Source organism: Grampus griseus (genome assembly GCF_964374135.1).
Source record: "Grampus griseus genome assembly, chromosome: 16".
Taxonomy (NCBI): Eukaryota; Metazoa; Chordata; class Mammalia; order Artiodactyla; family Delphinidae; genus Grampus; species Grampus griseus.
Genome location: NC_139010.1, coordinates 76,717,326 through 76,735,787, shown reverse-complemented (window position 1 = coordinate 76,735,787; position 18,462 = coordinate 76,717,326). Strand labels below are relative to the sequence as shown.

At 37.4% G+C, this 18,462-nt stretch overlaps 1 protein-coding gene across 10 annotated transcripts in view; it reads left to right on the top strand.

Annotated features, from left to right (window-relative positions):
* The window catches only part of ATE1 (arginyltransferase 1), a gene marked incomplete at its 5' end in the record, with an annotated part of 154,128 nt that extends 138,409 nt beyond the window's left edge, over window positions 1-15,719 (top strand). For all 10 annotated transcript variants that reach the window (XM_082673173.1, XM_082673174.1, XM_082673167.1 and 7 more), the window contains one exon: window positions 11,621-15,719. In XM_082673173.1, coding sequence (XP_082529299.1) covers window positions 11,621-11,799 — 179 coding nt within the window. In that variant the 3' untranslated portion in view covers window positions 11,800-15,719. The remainder of the gene's footprint in view (window positions 1-11,620) is intronic.
* Window positions 15,720-18,462: the final 2,743 nt, after the last annotated feature.

Below are 18,462 nucleotides of genomic sequence, written 5' to 3'. Positions count from 1 at the left end.
TAACGCCCCCCATTGATGGACATTTAAGTTTTAAATTTTTTAATTTAAATTACAAATAATGCTACAACAGAGTTTATACATCTTTTTGCACACATACTGATATTTATGTAGAATGGACTCCTAGAAGTAGGATTGCTCTGATCAAGATAATGTGCATTTGCCCTTAGCCACACGTAGTATTATCAAGTCTCCTGAGGAAAAATTTTGGCTGGACCTGAGGATTTGGAGGTCAGACTTAAAAATGGTAATTGAATCCACAGACATGGATGAAATTTCTGAGGGAGAAAATGTAGAGCAAGAAGAAAGAACAACCTAGAACAGAACACTAACACCCAACATTTAACAGTCAAGTAAAGAATTGCCCTGGTGGTAAGAGAATAACCAGGATAAATGGTGTCAGGAAAGTGGAAGGCAGAGTGGATTTCAAAGAGGAGGAAGTGGTCCTCTGAGTTTATACTTTGCTGAGGGTGGTAAAGACTGCAATGATTTTTTCGTGTTCAATGTCAGGGAGACCCTTTGACCTTAGTGAATAGAATGAAGGTGATTGGACCAAGATACACATTGAAATAGCCTGTGGAGTGAGTGGGGAGGTGAGGAAATGGCTGTTAATATAAATGCTCTTTAAAGGAGAGAAAGAGTAAGGTAACTGGAAGAAAAGATAGGGGTCACAGAGAGTTTTATTTGTGCCAGATAGCAGAGTCTTCAGCTTTTGTGAAAGTTAGTGGAAAGGAACTAGTAGAGAGACAAATTCCAGAAAGTTGCGAAAAGCAAAACTTGAATTCGCCACTTGCCGGCAGCTATTTTTGTAGCACTTACACTGTATTAGGTATTATAAACGATCTAGAGGTGATTCGAGGTATACAGGAGGATTGCATAGGTTGTGTGCAAATGCTACAACATTTTATATAAGGAATATGAGCATCCTTGGATTTTGGTACCTGCTGGGGGTCCTGGAACCAATCCCCCGTGGATACTGAGGGATGACTCAGTATGCAGATGGAGCTGAGACCAAGAATGAGGAAGAGGACAGGTTTCTGGATTGAGACCTTTGGCAAAGAAAAGTGAATTTGTGTTTGCCCCTATGGTAACTACTGTAATTTCAACTTGTATTTTATGAGGATTTGAAAATTTCCCCAGGAAATTTTCAAAAGTCTTTGCTGCTTGAAGGTACTTTTAGAAGTCTCTAGCTTAATTCCCTTGGAAGGAATCAAAATCAACCCAATACCAGATTCACTCTTTGGAAATTAGTATTATAGCTAACTTTTGTTGTATTTGGGAATTTGACTTTGTGACCAGCAACATCATTACCATTATGGTAATACCTTTCATGAGCTATCAAATATGGTGGAATTTAAAGGTATTGATTTAGAAAAAGCTAATTTGTCAAACCAAGTGAACATCATTGATCCTAAAATGAACTGATTCAATGTATTTGATAACTAAAAAAAAATTATTAGCTATTCATGTATTGACTTACAGTATTACCTTTTGCTTTTCCCTGTTTTCAGAACTCTACTTAAGATTTTTATTCTTACCTTGATAGCTAAATTTACAGATCCTCTGAAGTTGGTAAGGATCTCTAACTTGCCAGAAGAAAAGAAACAATATGAAAATACCTCAGTAGGCTGGAGTGATGAGACTATGTCAGAACAAAATTTAACAATTGAAGAAAGTACAAATGTAATGCTTGGGTTCCAAACACACACACACAAATAGGAGGGAAGATGGGACGCTGAAGAACATAGTTTAGCATTTGTTAATTTTTTTATTTGAAATAATTTCAAATTTACAGAAAAATTGTAAGACTAATACAAAGAACTTGTTCATATTCTTCAGCCAGATTCCCCAGTTGTTAATGTATTTCCACATTTGCCTTATCATTTCATCCCTTTTGCTCTGTATTTTTTTTCTCAACCATTTGAGGGTAAGTTGTAGATATATTGAGCTATTATCCTTAAATATTTCAGTGTGTACTGCCTGAAAACTGGAACACTTTTGTACATAATCAGAGTACAGCCATCAAAGCCAGGAAGGTAGCATTGATATATTACTACCATCTAATCCACAGACCCTATTCATATGCCACAGATTTTTCCAGTGATGTCCTTTATGACACAAAACCACACACACATACTTACAAACCTACTTTCCTTTTACCTTCTTTTCTTTCTGATCCAGAGTTCAGGTTGGGATCATGTGTTGCATTTATTGTCATGTCTCTTTAGCCCCCTTTTCCCTGGAACAGTTCCTTAGTGCACTCCAGGTTTTTCATTACCTTGACATTTTTGAAGAATACAGTCCAGTTACTTTGTTGAAAATCCCTTAATTTGTGTTCATCAAATGTTACTTCATAACTAGATTCAGGTTATGTAGTTTTGGCAAGAATACCCTGGAAGTGATGCTGAGTTCTTACTGCGACATCTGAGGAGGGGCACACGCTGTCGATTCATCTGACTGCTGGGGACTCACTTCGTAAAGTGAGATATGCAGGTGTCACTGCTGTAAAGTTAATAAGTATTTTGTATATGTTAGTAAGTAAATATTTTGTAGGGAGATACTTTGGGACAATGTAAATACCTTTATCAAACATACCTATTAATTTTTACTTTCATTGATGATTCTTATTTGGATCATTTATTACTGAGATAGCTGGCAAATGATTTTTCTCATTCAGTCATTCCTTCTACTTTTCTTAGTTGGTATTCTACTACAAGAAAGAGCCATCCTTTCTCCGTTTGCTTATTTATGTCAGTGTGGACTCATGAAATCCTAACATTTTGGTCAATGTATTATATAATTGATTACTCTCATTATTTGTTTTGAATGCTCAAATTGTCTCAGACTTGGCCAGCAGGGTCCTTTTCAAGGTGACTCCTGTATTCTTTTGATGCATCTCCAACATTTTTTGAGCATTTGCTTTCTGGCACAAAGTATTCCAGGCTCACCTTGTACTTTCCCTGACCCAGCTCTGCATTCAGGCACTTCTCCAAGGAGCTCTAGTTCCTTTTTGTGGAGAGTAATATTTAGCAAACAAGATCTGGGCAATAAGTATGCTCATTGCTACTGGGGTTTCATTGCTTCCAAGCCCTCTCAACAGACAGATCTAGGAAATGCACTCACGCACTTACATCTTCTTGTGTATTTGTATGTTGATACAGTGTATGAACACCATGAGTTTTCACCTGTACCTCCAATTCTGATCCAACACAGCAGAACTTATTCTAGTCTTCTCCCTTTCTAGCCCTTGTCTGGCAGAGAAATCCAGCTCCCATTTTTCCCGGTATATTTATTTATATGGTCAGTTCCTCTGTATGTAAATAATCTCTTGACCACACAAGCCAGGAAGGGCTTAGGCGGCTCTGGACTCGAAGACTGCCTCTTTGGCCCCAGCCGCTACACACATCGGCAGCTGCACAAACCAGCTTCCTTTGTCTTTGAGAAACTCTGTGATGGTAAGTTTTACCTGTTTCAATTTACATTTATTATATTGTTACAAGTTTTTAAGTATAGCCTTTATTAGGGTAAACATTGGTGGTGAAAAAGGAAGTATTTAAGGATCAAAACACATAGAGTGGAAATTTGAAAGAATACAACCCTTATTCATCATCAGGAGGGGTTTGCTATTAGCATTTTACTTAGGTAACCAGTAACCAGTATCTGAGTAGAGTCCTCACGGCAGTGAGCTGAGGCAGGAGGTGAAGTTGGTGTGGTTTTTGCACGCTGTAGACGATGAGTCTGGCATTATCCTGTTTTCCTCTGGTGACCTTTTTACAGGGCTTTGATGCCATAACGTCAGAACTAATCTGGAGTTCTTTCTGGTAAGAATCATCTTGATGAATTAGTTTTATATTATGATTTCTGGGAGTCAAGAGGTTTTTTTAATTACCATCATATCACGAGTTTGACAACATTATGTAGTTTTTTCCCTTTAAAAAGATATTTCCACCAGGACAGTTAGGCAAGAAAATGAAATAAAAGGCATCCAGATTGGAAAGGAAGACATAAAACCATCTTTATTTGCAGGTGACATGATCTTGTATATAGAGAATCCTAAAGACTGTACTAAAAAACTATCGGAACTAATAAGTGAATTCAGCAAGGTTACTGGATAAAAGATCAACACACAAAACTCAGTTTTATTTCTGTATACTTGCAATAAACCATCTAAAAATGAAATTAAGTAAACAATTTTATTTATAATAACATCAAAAAGAATAGAATTGTTAGGAACAAATTTAGCAGAGCAGTGAAAATTTTATATTCTGTAAAATACAAAGCATTGTTGAAAGAAATTACAGAAGACCTAAATAAATGGGGGGGAAATTCCATGTTCATGGATCAGAAGACTTAATATTAAGTCTTCAAATTGACCTACAGATTAAATGCAATCCCTATTAAAATAGCAGCTGGCTTCTTTGTAGAAATTGATTGTTGATCCTAAAAGTCACATGAAAATTAAAGGAACCCAGGGCTTCCCTGGTGGCGCAGTGGTTGAGAGTCCACCTGCCGATGCAGGGGACATGGTTTCGTGCCCCGGTCCGGGAAGATCCCACATGCCGCGGAGTGGCTGGGCCCGTGAGCCATGGCCGCTGAGCCTGCGCATCCAGAGTCTGTGCTCTGCAACAGGAGAGGCCACAACAGTGAGAGGCCCACGTACCGCAAAAAAAAAAAAAAAAAAAAAAGTAAAGGAACCCAGAATAGCCAAAACAATCCTTAAAAAGAAGAACAGAGTTAAAGACTATGTGATTCTGGTATATAGATAGACATATGTATTAGTGGACTAGAATTGGGAGTCCAGTAAGAAGCTCATATTATGGTCAATTGATTTTCAAAAATGATACCGAAGACAGTTGAGTGGACGAAAGCATAATCTTTTCAACAAATGGTCCTGGGTCAACTGGATATCCACATACAAAAGAATGAAATTGATTCCCTATTTCACATGATATACAAAAATTAACTCAAAATGGATTGGATCCAAATGTAAGTGCTAAAACCATAAAACCCTTAGGGAACAAAAATAGGAGTAAATCTTCATGACCGCGGATTTGGTGATGGTTCTTAAATATGACACCAAAAGCACAAGCAACAAAAGAAACAAATAATAAATTCGACTTCATCAAAGTTAAAAACTTGTATACTTCCAAAGACATCATCAACAAAGTAAAAAGGCAGGTCATAGAATGGGAGGGTGTATTTGCAAATCATATATCTGATAAGGATCTAATGCCCAGAATATATAAACAACTCTTATAGCTCAATAAAAAGCCCAGTTTAAATGATTTGAATAGAAAGAGGATATATGAATGACCAATAAGAACATGAAAAGAAACTTATCATCATTAGCTTTGACCCAGTGCAAATCAAAATCACAGTAAGATGCCACGTCATACCCACTAGGATGGCTACAATAGGAAAAGAAGATAAAAACAGGTGTAGATGAGGATGTGAAGAAATTGGAACTTCATACACTGCTGGTAGGAATGTAAAATGGTTCAGCCACTTTGGAAAACGTCTGGCAGTTCTTCAGTAGGTTCAACACAGAGTTATCATAGGACCCAGCAATTTCACTTCTAGGTATATATCCAAGAGAAATGAAAACACACAGAAACTTGTACACAAATGTCCATAACAGCATTATTTATAGTAGTTTAAAAGTAAATAACCCATATGTCCATCAACTGCTGAATGGGCAAATAAAAATTGATACAGTAGTTCCCCCTTAAGCCTCAGGGGATATGTTCTAAGACCTCCAGTGGATGCCTGAAACCATGGATATACTGAACCCTATATACTATGTTTTTTCCTATATACATACCTATGATAAAGTTTAACTTACAAATTAGGCACAGTAAGAGAATATCCGAATTGCCAACATCACTACCCTTGCACTTGGAGCCATTACTGAGTAAAGTAAGGGTTGCTTGAACACAAGCGCTGTGATATTATGACAGTTGACTTGATAACCAAGATGGCTACCAAATGACTAACAGGTGGGATACACTGGACAAAGGGGATGATCCAAGGGGTGGGATGGGGTGGTGTGAGATTTCATCACACTACTCAAAGGAGTGCACCCTTTAAAACTTATGAATTATTTCTGGAATTTTCCATTTAATATTTTCGGACTGTGGTTGACCACAGGTAATTGAAACTGAGGAAAGCAAAACTGTGGACAAGACGGGGGAAACTGCTGTGTGTCCCTACAATAGTATATGATTTGGCAATAAAAAGGAGTGAAGTGCTGATGCCTGCTGTAATGTGGATGAGCCTCGAAAACTGTGTGCTAAGTAAATCAGTCACAAAGATCACATATTGTCTGATTCTGTAGAGAGATTGGTACTGCTTAGGGCTAAGGAAGTTCGGGACAGTGGGGAGTGACCACTAATAGGCATGGGGTTTCTTTCTGGGTTGCTGAAAATGCTCTAAAATTGATTGTTGTGATGGTTACACACCTCTGTGACTACACTAAAAACCATAGATTCGTACACTCTAAATGGGTGGATTGTATGGTGTGAGAATTGTTGCTGTAGAGCTGTTGTTGCGTATTCTGTCACAATAAGCTAAGTTTAGATTTGTTTGCTTAGTTTTCATTTTTAACGAAAAAATATTCTGAGTGAAATGACTAGCCAACAGTATTCCTTACAGAATACGAAAATGTGTAATTCTCCCTGAGGGATTTCCAAATCGATTTTTGAGTCTCCCACCAAATGGGCTTGAAGACCTCACTGATTGAGCTCAGTTAATTTCTGTCATAACTGCTGTGTATTCCCTTGCCTTGCCCTTTGCTTTCCCATACTAAAAAGCTTCCTCTCAAATTCTCTCCACCTTCCCCATACACTCCCCCATGGCAATTAAAACATTTGTTAATACCTCTTGTCACTTTACAGTGTTCTAAATCATGTTTGGCTTTGAACTTGCCAGAGTTGAGTTTGGTTTCATAGTTGGGTTCCATCATGTATTTATTTGTTCAAATTTTCAAATTCCATTATATCCCCGTTTTGCCCAATGATATTTATCTTCGTTAATGTTACCGAGTCTACCATTTATACAGCTATCTTTATGAGAAACTGTATGTAACAAGTATGTAACTTGTTTTTATGTTTATGTTTTCATGTTCTTGCAATGCTGTAACAATAAATAAAGAAGTTAAGAAAACAGACTGTTTCATCAGTTTCTGGAAAGCCTAGAAGTTACAGAGTCTCTTTAAGAATAACGAATGAGTTAAATCCCCGTAAGAAGGAGAGGTAAAGCTTTGATCTCTAGGTTTTTTCCTTTGAAAGCACCCGTGATGTACAGTTCACCTCCTGTGAATAAAGAGCTGGGGGAAATCAAGCAGCTGCTGCCCACCAGAGTTTTCCTTCAAGATTAAAACATCACAGAGTTGACAGCATATTTGTATCACTAGAGATCAAATGCTCATCTCAGAAAAGGGTTTGCAGGATTGCCTTTGGTTTTTATTTTATGAAATTAAATTGTGATACGTTAGAGAAAGGAAAGATGGAAGAAGTTCCTGTTGGCGGACATTTTTAAGACATCTCAAAATGAGCTGGCAGCTTCCCGTAGATGAGATGACAAATGGCCTTTAACCTCAAAATGGCTTTATTTTTCTAGTATCTTCAAGATCCCCTCAAGAAGAGGCCTGTTGTGCTGTATCGGTTTAGCTGTGTAGCTTTTTGTCTACAAATGCTGATAACATGTGTCAGGCAAGCAACACACATGATTACAGGAGAGTTTTGTGAGGATCTTTGCTTTTTTTTTTTAACTTTAGTAAATAAATCAACTAATTTTCAGTGTTTTAAGTGTCTGGTAGAATTTTTCTTGTTTAGGTTTTAAATTTAAATTTTAATACTAATTATATAGATTCTACTAAGAATCAGAATCTGCCTTCATTGCAGATGAAATTAATGGTTATAAAACTGCAGACTGCTAATCCCAGAAAACACAATTGTAGTTTGTATAATGATAGTCAGTGGTTTCTGAAGTTGATGCAATACCCATCGAAAGGGTAATTGACTTGATTTTCTGGCCGTAATGTAAGATGTGGCTAGAATGTAATCCAAAAGATGCTGTATTTAAATCTTTAAATGCATCTTATGGAATTGTTAAACTCTGAGAACGTGGATGGACTATTTGGGGAGGCAAGGAGGAGAAGGGTCGGAGAGAGGATTGTGTGTGCGGGCCGACATCACTATTTCTGTATTATTTGAGTTCTTAAAAAAGCATTACTTTTATGGTTTAAAAAGATACAAAATAAGAAGTGGATGTGCATTTTATTGAGTATTCAGTAATTTCATTGATGACTAATTCCTAGAAAATGTTAAGGTTAGTTCAGGTTATTGAAATATCAAGTTTTAAACATTTTACAGTGTATCTTTTCTTTGTTTCTCTTACACTCTGTCTTGTTGATCTGTTTCCTTTTTCAAAAGTACTGGCGGTTTTAGATTGATACTTTGGCACCTTTGGGTAGGCAGAATTCTAAGTTTACATTCCAAATTGGAGCTGCAATTTCAGTGTTTTTAGGTGCGGAAAGATGTGCTTGATTGCTACTTTTTATCTCTATGATGTTTCAGTGCCTTTTTTTTTTTTTTACAGTCAAAGTGTGATAATGGGAACATTTAAGAATTGGGGGCAATTAAGAAAACTAATTTGTATTTCAATACATTTATAAAAAGTTTCAATTAAGTCTCAGTATTTTGGTGAAATGGTGATAGAATGTCAGGAACACAGCATTTGGAATAGTAAACAAACAACAGCAGTAACTGTAACTACAGTGCCATGAACTTCCGAAGTATTTGAGCACTGAGACCAAATATATTTGCGTCTCCCATGACTTGGATATATTAACATTGAAGGGAATGAGGAGAGGATTTTACAATTCATTATTACCACTTTTTGTGGTAATTACATGTGATGTTAAAAAATCAACAGCTGGTTGATATCTACTTTTTGAGTATATTAAGCATTTGACTACTTTAATCCAGAACAAAGGCCTCAAAAGTATTTGGAGTAAAAAGAACTATTGAACTTGATTGATTTCTTTGCTATAAGGTTCTCTAAAAATGCTATAAATTAATTTAGAAGTTTTATGAAAATTAGCTATATAAGTTAAACGATAGACTCAGCACATCACAAGCCAGTGTGTGTTTCGGTGGTTGAATCTTAAAGCTTTTCCTGTAATCTTAATAAACAGAAATGAAATATATTTTTTGACAAATGAAACAATACAAAATTTCCTACTCTCTAAGAGGAGTGCACTCTAAAATAGTTGATGTAAATTATACATAATGGTGGGTTTTTCCTAATCTTCTGTTTTCTTTTTTATATGTCATACTAGAAAAGAATAAAAATTAGAGGGTGGCATTTCATTCTAGATAAAATAAGATAATGGCATATCAAATCTTAAGTTTTTATTTGTTAAAGTGTTCCATTCATTTGAATTTTAAAGGATGTCTGTCCTAAACTATTTTAGGATAAAGGTTTAAACTGTGAAACATCATTCTGTGTAGTTAAATATAGACATGCTTTAAAATGCCATTTTAAAAAGTCAGGGTTTTAGATTTAGCCGGTTTTGTGCAATTTTGCCACTGTCCTTGCTTCTCTCCTTTGCTCTTCTTACTGATCTTTTCTATTTGTATTAGTTTCTAAGCGTAATTGAATCTAACCTTTTCCTACTAGTAGCATTTCTAAGCAGGTGATGGAGATTTCTGTGTTGCAATCCATGTGCTTTAAACTGTCAGAAACTGACAGCAGGAACCAGGTCCCTGCCTTTTCCTTTGCTTGTCATTTACCCTGGTAAGGGATGTGGTAACCTAGTAAATGTCAAATATTTAGTTGTTTTAAAGTATGTGCATTTTCTGCTTCAGTTGGATAAAGTAATTTGTAAGAAACAACACATATTTTGAAGTCCAACGAGGTACACCAAAGCCACTTGAAGTATTTACAACAGAGAACATTTAATTCACGGAATTGGTGATAACAGGCAGTGGTATTGCTGAGAGTCAGGAGCACAGAGATGTGACCCAGAGAGTAGCAACAGCAGGAAACCACTGCCACCCCTGGGCTGAAGAGAAAAGGGGCTCAGGGTCCAGGGAGGGCAACCAATAGAAGCTGGGTAGTTCTAGGCAAAGGGAACAGTTAGAGATAAGTACTGTTAACAGGTTAATGTATGTTTGTCCAGATCTTTTTCTATGCATATACTAGGCTTTTAACACTGAACCTATTTTTTTTTCACTTAACAATCTATTTTCCTTTGTCTTTTTAATAGCTGTATAACATTTTACTGTATGGATATACCTTAACATGTTTATTAACCAGTTCTCCATTATGGACATTTATGTTGCCTCCAGTTTTTTAGTATTACAGAGAGTATTGCTGTAAATATCCTTACACATATATATAAACACTGGTGTGTTTGTTTTTCTAGGACAGTGGTTCTCAATCCACCTCTTAGGCTTAAGAAAATACTGATGCTCAGGTTCCATTGAGACAAGTTTTTAAATCAGGATCTCTGGGAATAGGATCCAGGCTTTGGTATTTTTTAAAAACTCTTCAGATGATTCTCATATTTAGTCAGCTGTGGGCTGATTCTGAGAACTGGTCTTGCTGAGTCAATGATTTAAAAAAAAAACATTTTAGTAGATGCTGTTAACATTGTTTTCTGTATTAGTTAGGATTAAGAGCAACTGCCAATAATAGAAACCTAAAATAATTTGTCTTAAGGTAGTTTTTTTCTGTTTTATGTAGAATTCTAGACAGAGGCAGTCCAGGGCTGGAATGGCCGTTTTGTTCCACGAAGTTCTCAGGTACCCAGGTTCCTTCTAGCTTTTGTTTTTGCTGAACCGAGAGAAAGCTGCAAGACAGAGGTTAGAGCTCCTACTGTGATATTTATGCTCTAAGCAGCAGGATGAAGGAAGGGCTGAAAAAGGAAGGAGGCAAAACCCTGGGCCAGCTGTCCTACAAAACCCTTTACTTGTATCCTGTTGGCCAGAACTTGGTCACAGGACCACACCCGGCTGCAAGGAAGGCTGGGAAACAGTATGCCCTGCTAAAAACCAGGAGTTCTTCTATGTGGAAGAAAGGAGAACCGATAGTGGCCGTCTCCGAGAAAGCTGCAAGCATCTGCCCTCCTGCCTGCGCAGCACGAGTGCCCATCGCCCCAACCTGGCCAGTTCAAGTCAGCCCAGACTGCTGAGTCAACAGAAAGCCTCACTGCAGGGATGGAAACTTCACACAGTGAATGTTGGCTCTGGGAGAGGCAAAATAAATTTAAATCAGACTCAGGAAAGATGCTGGAGAGCTGTAAACTTCATCATGTATGAGAAAATAATAAGGACATTGAAGGCCATTTGAAAAATTGCATACAATTCCTTGTCTGTCTCCCTGATGTTTCAGCTCTTTTTGTGGAGGGAATTTACTGTCTTTCAGCAAGGCATTTGTTATTTATTAACATACTCAAGTTAGTCTTAATACTGCACAGTGTCATTTGAACATACTGCTCAGAGAAGATATCTTAATACATAGTACATAATTTTTATACTTCAGTTAAACATTCTTAAATTAGGAAATGAAAAGTGATTTGATAGGTGCTGTTTTTAATCCATATTTTTTGTTAATGCAGTGGATGAAGATCGCAGTAAGGAACCTGACCGCCTGCAGGTGTTTTACAAGAAGGCCATAATGCCTTACGGTGTGTATAAGAAGCAGCAGAGAGACCCGAGCGAGGAGGCCGCCGTGCTGCAGTACGCGAGCCTGGTGGGGCAGACGTGCTCCGAGCGGATGCTGCTCTTCAGAAACTGAGTCAGCTCAGTCGCCTCTCTGCCCGGGCACTCCTGCCAGCGTTGTGCTGCTGACGTGTGCAGCAGTGCAAGTTCATTACCCGGGGGAAACTCTGTAACCGTCCGCAGATTAGACTTTTTAATTTTGATGGCTATATAGCTTTTCTAAAATATTTTGTGGCAGTGTATTTGTGAGAATCTCATGGTTAATATAAAGATTTTTAAAATGTGTAATGACCGAGACTCATAATTGAGGTTTATCATTTCGGAAGTCTGTTTTATGAACAAGAGACGGTAAACTTCTCTTAATACTAAAACAAACTGTTTCCTCAGAGCCATTTAAAACATTCGTTTATGCTGAAAGACCTTAGGTGTGGGGAAGAAGTGGGAATTCTGTGTCATCACTTAGAAAATGTCTTCTCAAGGCAACAAAACTGAGCTGTTACTCAGTGTTCAGTATTACATTACTGCCGAATGTTATACTATGTAGTTTAATAGAAAACTTGAAAAAAAGGAAATAGTACAAACTTCCAAAAAAGGTTGTTTGTTGTGTTAACATCGGATGTCTCTTTACCCAGGACAGTCCTATTCGTGTCTGCTGTCTTGGCACAGTTATTTTTCCCAGAATAATTCTTACTCATGCTCCCTTTTACTCTCCAAAATATCCCAGTTTGGACAATAAAATACGTGATTACCGTAGCTATATATTATATTGTTGAAACTGGGATACTTTGCGTTATTTCTCAGATCTAAGAAGTGCAGTTTTTTTAGAAAGTTGTTGGCTCCTGCCTTGACCTAAGCCCCATCAAAGGTAAATGTAGACTAATTTTTATTTCCTTAGAACTCAGGACACTTGTTTTTGGTTATTGATTAAAAATTAGTTTCTATCTGACTGCTTTTATAGCTGTGCCACACATTGCATTTGAGTGAAGCAGGAATCATCTTGACCTCTGTTCCGGGGCAGGAGGCGAAACCACCCGGTTCTTGCCCTTTGATTTGGGGGTCAGAGAGGAGACACTACACTTACTAGTCTGCAGCAGAGGCGGGTCCTTCTTTCCCTCTCCCTTCTCTTAGTTGGTCCTTCACTCATTCAGCAGATGTCCCTTGTCCCCCACCTTCAAGGTGGCAGGCACTGTGCCAGGAGGTGAGAGGGGGGCAGGCGAGTCGAGCTGTGCTGGAGGTGGGGAGGGACAGAGGAGGCTTACTCTCCTGTGCTCTTTCTCAGCTGACCACCACCTGCTGCCACCTGCTTGGCCACTGAGTCCTTTTCATTTCTCATTTTGCCCATATTTTCATTTTCTGTTGATTTATCTTTTAAAAAACCGTGTTATAAAACTTAGTGGCTTGAATCCCACTACCGATTTTTAAACTTTTAAATTCACTGAGTTTAGGTATAAAACATTAGAAAATAATTTCAGCTAGCTAGAATAAAAGGAAGGATCATAAAACAATGGTTTTAAAAATCAGATGTCTAGAAGTTCAACATCCAAATAAATTGTATTTATTCATTCAGAGAGAGAGAGAGTGTGTGTGTGTGTAGCGCCTACCATGAGCAGGTACTTAGCTAGCTGGGGATGGAGTAGTGGTGGCATGGATTTTGCATTCTCTGGAATTTTGTCCTTCAAAATAGTCTCCCAAGAGCATTTGATAGACTCTTATTTAGAACTGCCTTCAGAATCTGTAGAACATATAAAAAAATATTTCCCTCTAAAGTGAAGATAGCTTAATTTTTTAATTTATGAAAATGATACTTTAAGCAGCTAAACATTAAGCAAAGCATAAATAAGAAAGTAAGAATGACCTGAAATCCTACTGAGTTGAAAGAAATTTCAAAATAGGACTTCAGAAGCGTTGTGAGTAATCTCAGTATTATTAAAATAAGTAGGGTGGGTCCATACCTGGTACCCTTGGCATTGGCATGTCCAGGTTGATGTCATCAGGTGCGTTACACAAACTTTCATCTTAGTGTGTAGAATGGAATTCGTGAAGATCACAACTCAAGTATCAGATGAAGAGAAAGCTTGGATCTTACTTCTTACCACAACCCTGGTGTTTTCCTGCAGAGCTCAGTTTAGGATTCCTTCAGAGGAAAAGGATTAAGCCCCTATCTGGAACCATGGTGCTCTCCCTGTGCGCGGCTTTCCAGGTTGGCTCCATCGCAGCTCCAGAGACAGGTGGGGACGAAGGTTCTACTCGGTTGCTATTTTCGTGTGTTGCTTTTCTGAGAGTAGACAGTGTGTTGATGCTCACGAACAAGGTGTCTTCAGAAGACGGTTATTTGTTCTTTCGAGCCCTGCTGAGTGAACGTTGATAGTGGGCTAGAAAAGGACAGTCAAGGAAAGTGACTTGGCTCGGTCAGGTGACAAGCGGTCCAGCTGAGAAATCTGATTTTGCATTAACGGCTTTCATCTAAAGCAGGATGCATGAGAACCTTTCAAAGATAGTTTATATCTTTGCAAGGCTGGAAGCTTTGCGTTTACAATCTTAGTGCTGCAGTCCCTTTCTGATTTCAGGTGAATATATATACCTGCCTCCCTGTCTTGGGAGCAAAAATGTAATAAAGATTCCCCATGCTGTCATCTTTATTTAAATTATTTCAGTTCTGTGAGATTTTTGTTATCTTATTTTTTTTAAATGTAATCTGAGCACTTTCTTTATATTCTGAAAGATAGAGGCTATTACGAGATGAATATATTATTCATTTGATTAAAATTATTTAGATAAGAAGTTATTACTGTTTACGTTTGCTTTCAGATATTAGCTTATTCTAATTTTTATCCATTTTTCAAAATATCAGTTGTATATGATTTCTTATGTTTTGGAATTTATTATGTAAATGAATCTTTTCAGATTTCCGGACACTATATGGTTTCATTTGGTAAAGCTTTATATTATTTCAGTAGAATAAAGATGAGAAAGATGATGATCAGCTACTTAAAACGTATCTACTGTTGCTCACTTTAGAGAAGGAAATGAAGTGGAAACAATTGGGAAGTGTTTGAATTAGGCTCTAGTTACTCAAATGTGGATTATTTTCCAAAAGAAAACCAGTGACTGTAAGACAAAACACGTTTGGTTTTTGCATGTGATAGTTTTTGCTCTTGTATATGCTTTTTGAACAGTCCATTTGATAAAGCTTGAATGGAAAAAATAAAACTCCCTGTCTGCAGCGGCTGTTGGTGGTCATTACTTAAAGGCCAACGTGTCCATCTTTCGAATTCTTGGCACATTTCACCTGCAGTGAGTATGCAGGAAGCTGAGGTCGCCACTGGCTACGTGAATGACAGTGTTTAATTTGCAGTAATTGGAATCTCAGATCACTTAGTCACCTAAATCAAAGCATGATGGATTTCTTTCTCAGGAATAAATAAAAGTAAAGTATTACCTTTGGGTAAAAGAATGTCTATTCCCTAATTTTTCACAAGATAAATCAGGGAATAGACATTCTTTTACCCAGAGGGACTCGAAATAATATTTAAGTAGCAAACTCAAGTATAAATTTCTCTTAAAAAGTTTAGTTTTCAGAGAAATTTTCATAAATACCTCACAAAGCAAAGTGTGCTTTCATCCTTCGCAAGAGTCCACAGCATACTTCTAGAATACATTTTAAAGTGTTTTGTCTTTTTACGGTTCAGGGGACCCTGGTGGGTTTATGATAAAATGAATCCTGTTTCCCAAGTGATTTGAATATTACTTATAAATCCCACTGATATTTTTTCCAGAATGGAAATAGCTTTATTATTTTTCTTATTTGAAATGGATAGTGTTCACCAGAAGACATTTAGACAGTATAGAAAAGTGTACCAGAGAAAATAAGTCACTTACAATCCTGTCACTATTACTACTGTCATTCACATTTTGGTGTGTGTCCTTTCAGACTTTTTTCTACTTACATTTATGTATATGTTTTATTTTGAAATAAATGTGAAATTATGCCATGTATATTGTTTCATAATTTTTTCATCTATTTATTTTTTTGAACATCTTAATTTACTGTGAAAATGAAAATAGATTGGAAGAATAGTCATTTAAATGGCTGTATAATATTCCACTGTGTCTATACTCTTTTGAGACAGGAGGTTTAAGACTTTAATCCCATCTTATGGGTGACAGGAGTTGTAATTGATCGGCATTAATTGTTTTTCTCAGTTCTTTGTAACACTTGGCAACATTGTTCTTATTCCTCATTGCCTGATTCCCTTTGCCTTTCACTGGACAATAGGAATTTTCTCCTTACTTGAAGTTTCAGAAAATGTGTGGCTTTTAAAACTTAGTGCCCCTCCTCTCATTGTCCCTCGACTAAATATTTTCTGGGAGACCTACACTATTGTTTTTACAGTTTGCACACCTCTAAAATTTCCAGTTAGAAAATGTCTTATTTAAACGCTTAAAGTTATTTAAAACCATTTAAGCTTCTGATACATTGATTCTTTGTAGAACAGAGGTCTTTAAAATGCGTGCCTGGAAAGGGTGGATAACCATACCACTATTTTTAATTTAGCTCAGTTTTTTACGTTTAAAAGTATGTTGGCTGTTTAAGATTTAATTCTAAGTAAAACTGCATTTTTCATATCCAGTTAGTGTCAAGTTGGTGTCTTCAATCCAGTCCTATCCAGAAAATATTTTCCAATTAACTGTTGCAGTTAGACCAAACATTAAAGTTGCTGAATATGTTTTGCATGGCAAACTTTTATTCTTTTAGACTCCAAAGTAGCTTGCAGATTTGTATAGCTTGGTTTCCTCGTCACATCTCTTCACCTGCAGTATGAAGAAGCAATTCCAAATAGAAGTGCTGTTTTTTTTTTTAAAACCAAAACCCCCCCTAGCATAGCACATCTTATGTTATGTGGCACTTGTGATTTTTAATAGTTAATTACCTGTTAATATGACACTCAAAAGTAAATGTTTCAGCCACCTTGGAAGCAGAGAAAGATATCCCTCACTTGTCTGGCAGGTATAAAGCAGACTGTTAGCAACGACCACAGATATCTTCGTTTCTTTCATCGTTACAATTTTATTGAAGTCAGTATGCAGAAAGTGGTTTTAAAACATTTATTTATCATTTATACGTTGCCAGCTAGAGCGATTTATACCAGAACGGTATAAATATTGTACTCCCAACTTGCATGATTCAACTCTGTGATTTTGGATCACACTTTCCCCTGAACCTTAATTTTTCATGCTTTTGTCAGTCTCTGCCAGGGTCTTAAAATCATTTAACATAGGCCTTTTTTTTTTTTTAATTAGCATTAAATGAGAACTCATGAATACTTCATGAAGTCCAATTCATCACTTTGTTAATTCGGTATTCAGTGAGTCTGAATAGCATCTCTCAACTAATGGAGCTTTTTGATCATGAAACAAGAAAAACAGCATTTTAGGCTTGTGGATTCAGTGCTTAAGGCTCTTGGCTCAGTTGTATGTGGACAGTTGTATGCATTTTTCCAGCTCAGTTTAAAATATTGAGAGATGGCCAGATTGTAAGTTGGAAGCTAACCGTTACTGATGTTATTTTATTGACCATTAAAGCAAAGACTGTGTGTGTGTGTGCGCGCGCGCGTGTGTGTGTATGTGTGTGTATATTTATGTATATATGTTGGGTCGGCCAAAAAGTTCGGGTTTTTCCGTAATAACACCCAGTGAGAGAGAGTGTACTTAATTAAAGCATGCTGGTGATAGTATGATTTATTCTCAGTTTTCATTCAAAGGGTCAATTTGATAAAGGGTTTGGATATGTAAGACTGTTGTAGGGACTCCCCTGGTGGTCCGGTGGTTAAGACTTTGCCTTCCAATGCATGGGGTATGGGTTCAATCCCTGGTCGGGGAGCTAAGCTCCCACATGCCTCAGGGCCAAAAAAACAAAACATAAAACAGAAGCAATATTGTAACAGATTCAATAAAGACTTAAAAAATGGTCCACATCAAAAAAATCTTAAAAAAAAAAAATAGACTGTTGTAGAAGTCATACAAACTGATAAAGCTGTTCTGTCCAATAACAGCCTGTAGCCACATGTGTCTGTTTAATTAATTAAAATTAAAATTTAGTCCCTCAGCCTCACTAGCCACATTTCAAATGCCCAACAGCCACATGTGGCCCCAGCTGTCGTATTAGTTTCCCGGGGCTTCTGTAACAGGTTACCACAACCTGGATGTCTTAAAACAACAAGAATTTATTTTCACGCAGTTTTGTAAGCTAACGTTCCAAATCAAGGTTTGGCAGGACCATGCTTCCTCTGATGGATCCAGGGAGAATCTTTCCCTGCCCCTTCCAGCAATCCTGGGGGTTTCTGGCTGGCAGCTGCGTCCCAGTTTCTGGTGGTTCTGCTTTCGTGTTCACGTGGTCATCTTCCCTCTGTGTTTGTTTCTCTGTGTCTTCTCATCTTTTAGGACTCAGTCGTATTGGATTTAGGGCCCACCCTAACCCAGTATGACCCCATCTTAATACATCTGCAAAGACCCTGACTCCAAATAAGGTCACATTCACAGGCACTGGGGTTAGGACTTCAACATAGCTTTTGGGTGGGAGGACACAATTCAACCCAGAGGAGCTGCCATGTTGGACAGTGCAGATACAGACCCCTTCATCATTGTAGCAAGTTCTATTGGACAGTGCTGCAGTAAGGCGATTTTTAAAACTATGTCATGATTTGATACTTTTTTAAGGTTTCTATATGGCAAAACACCA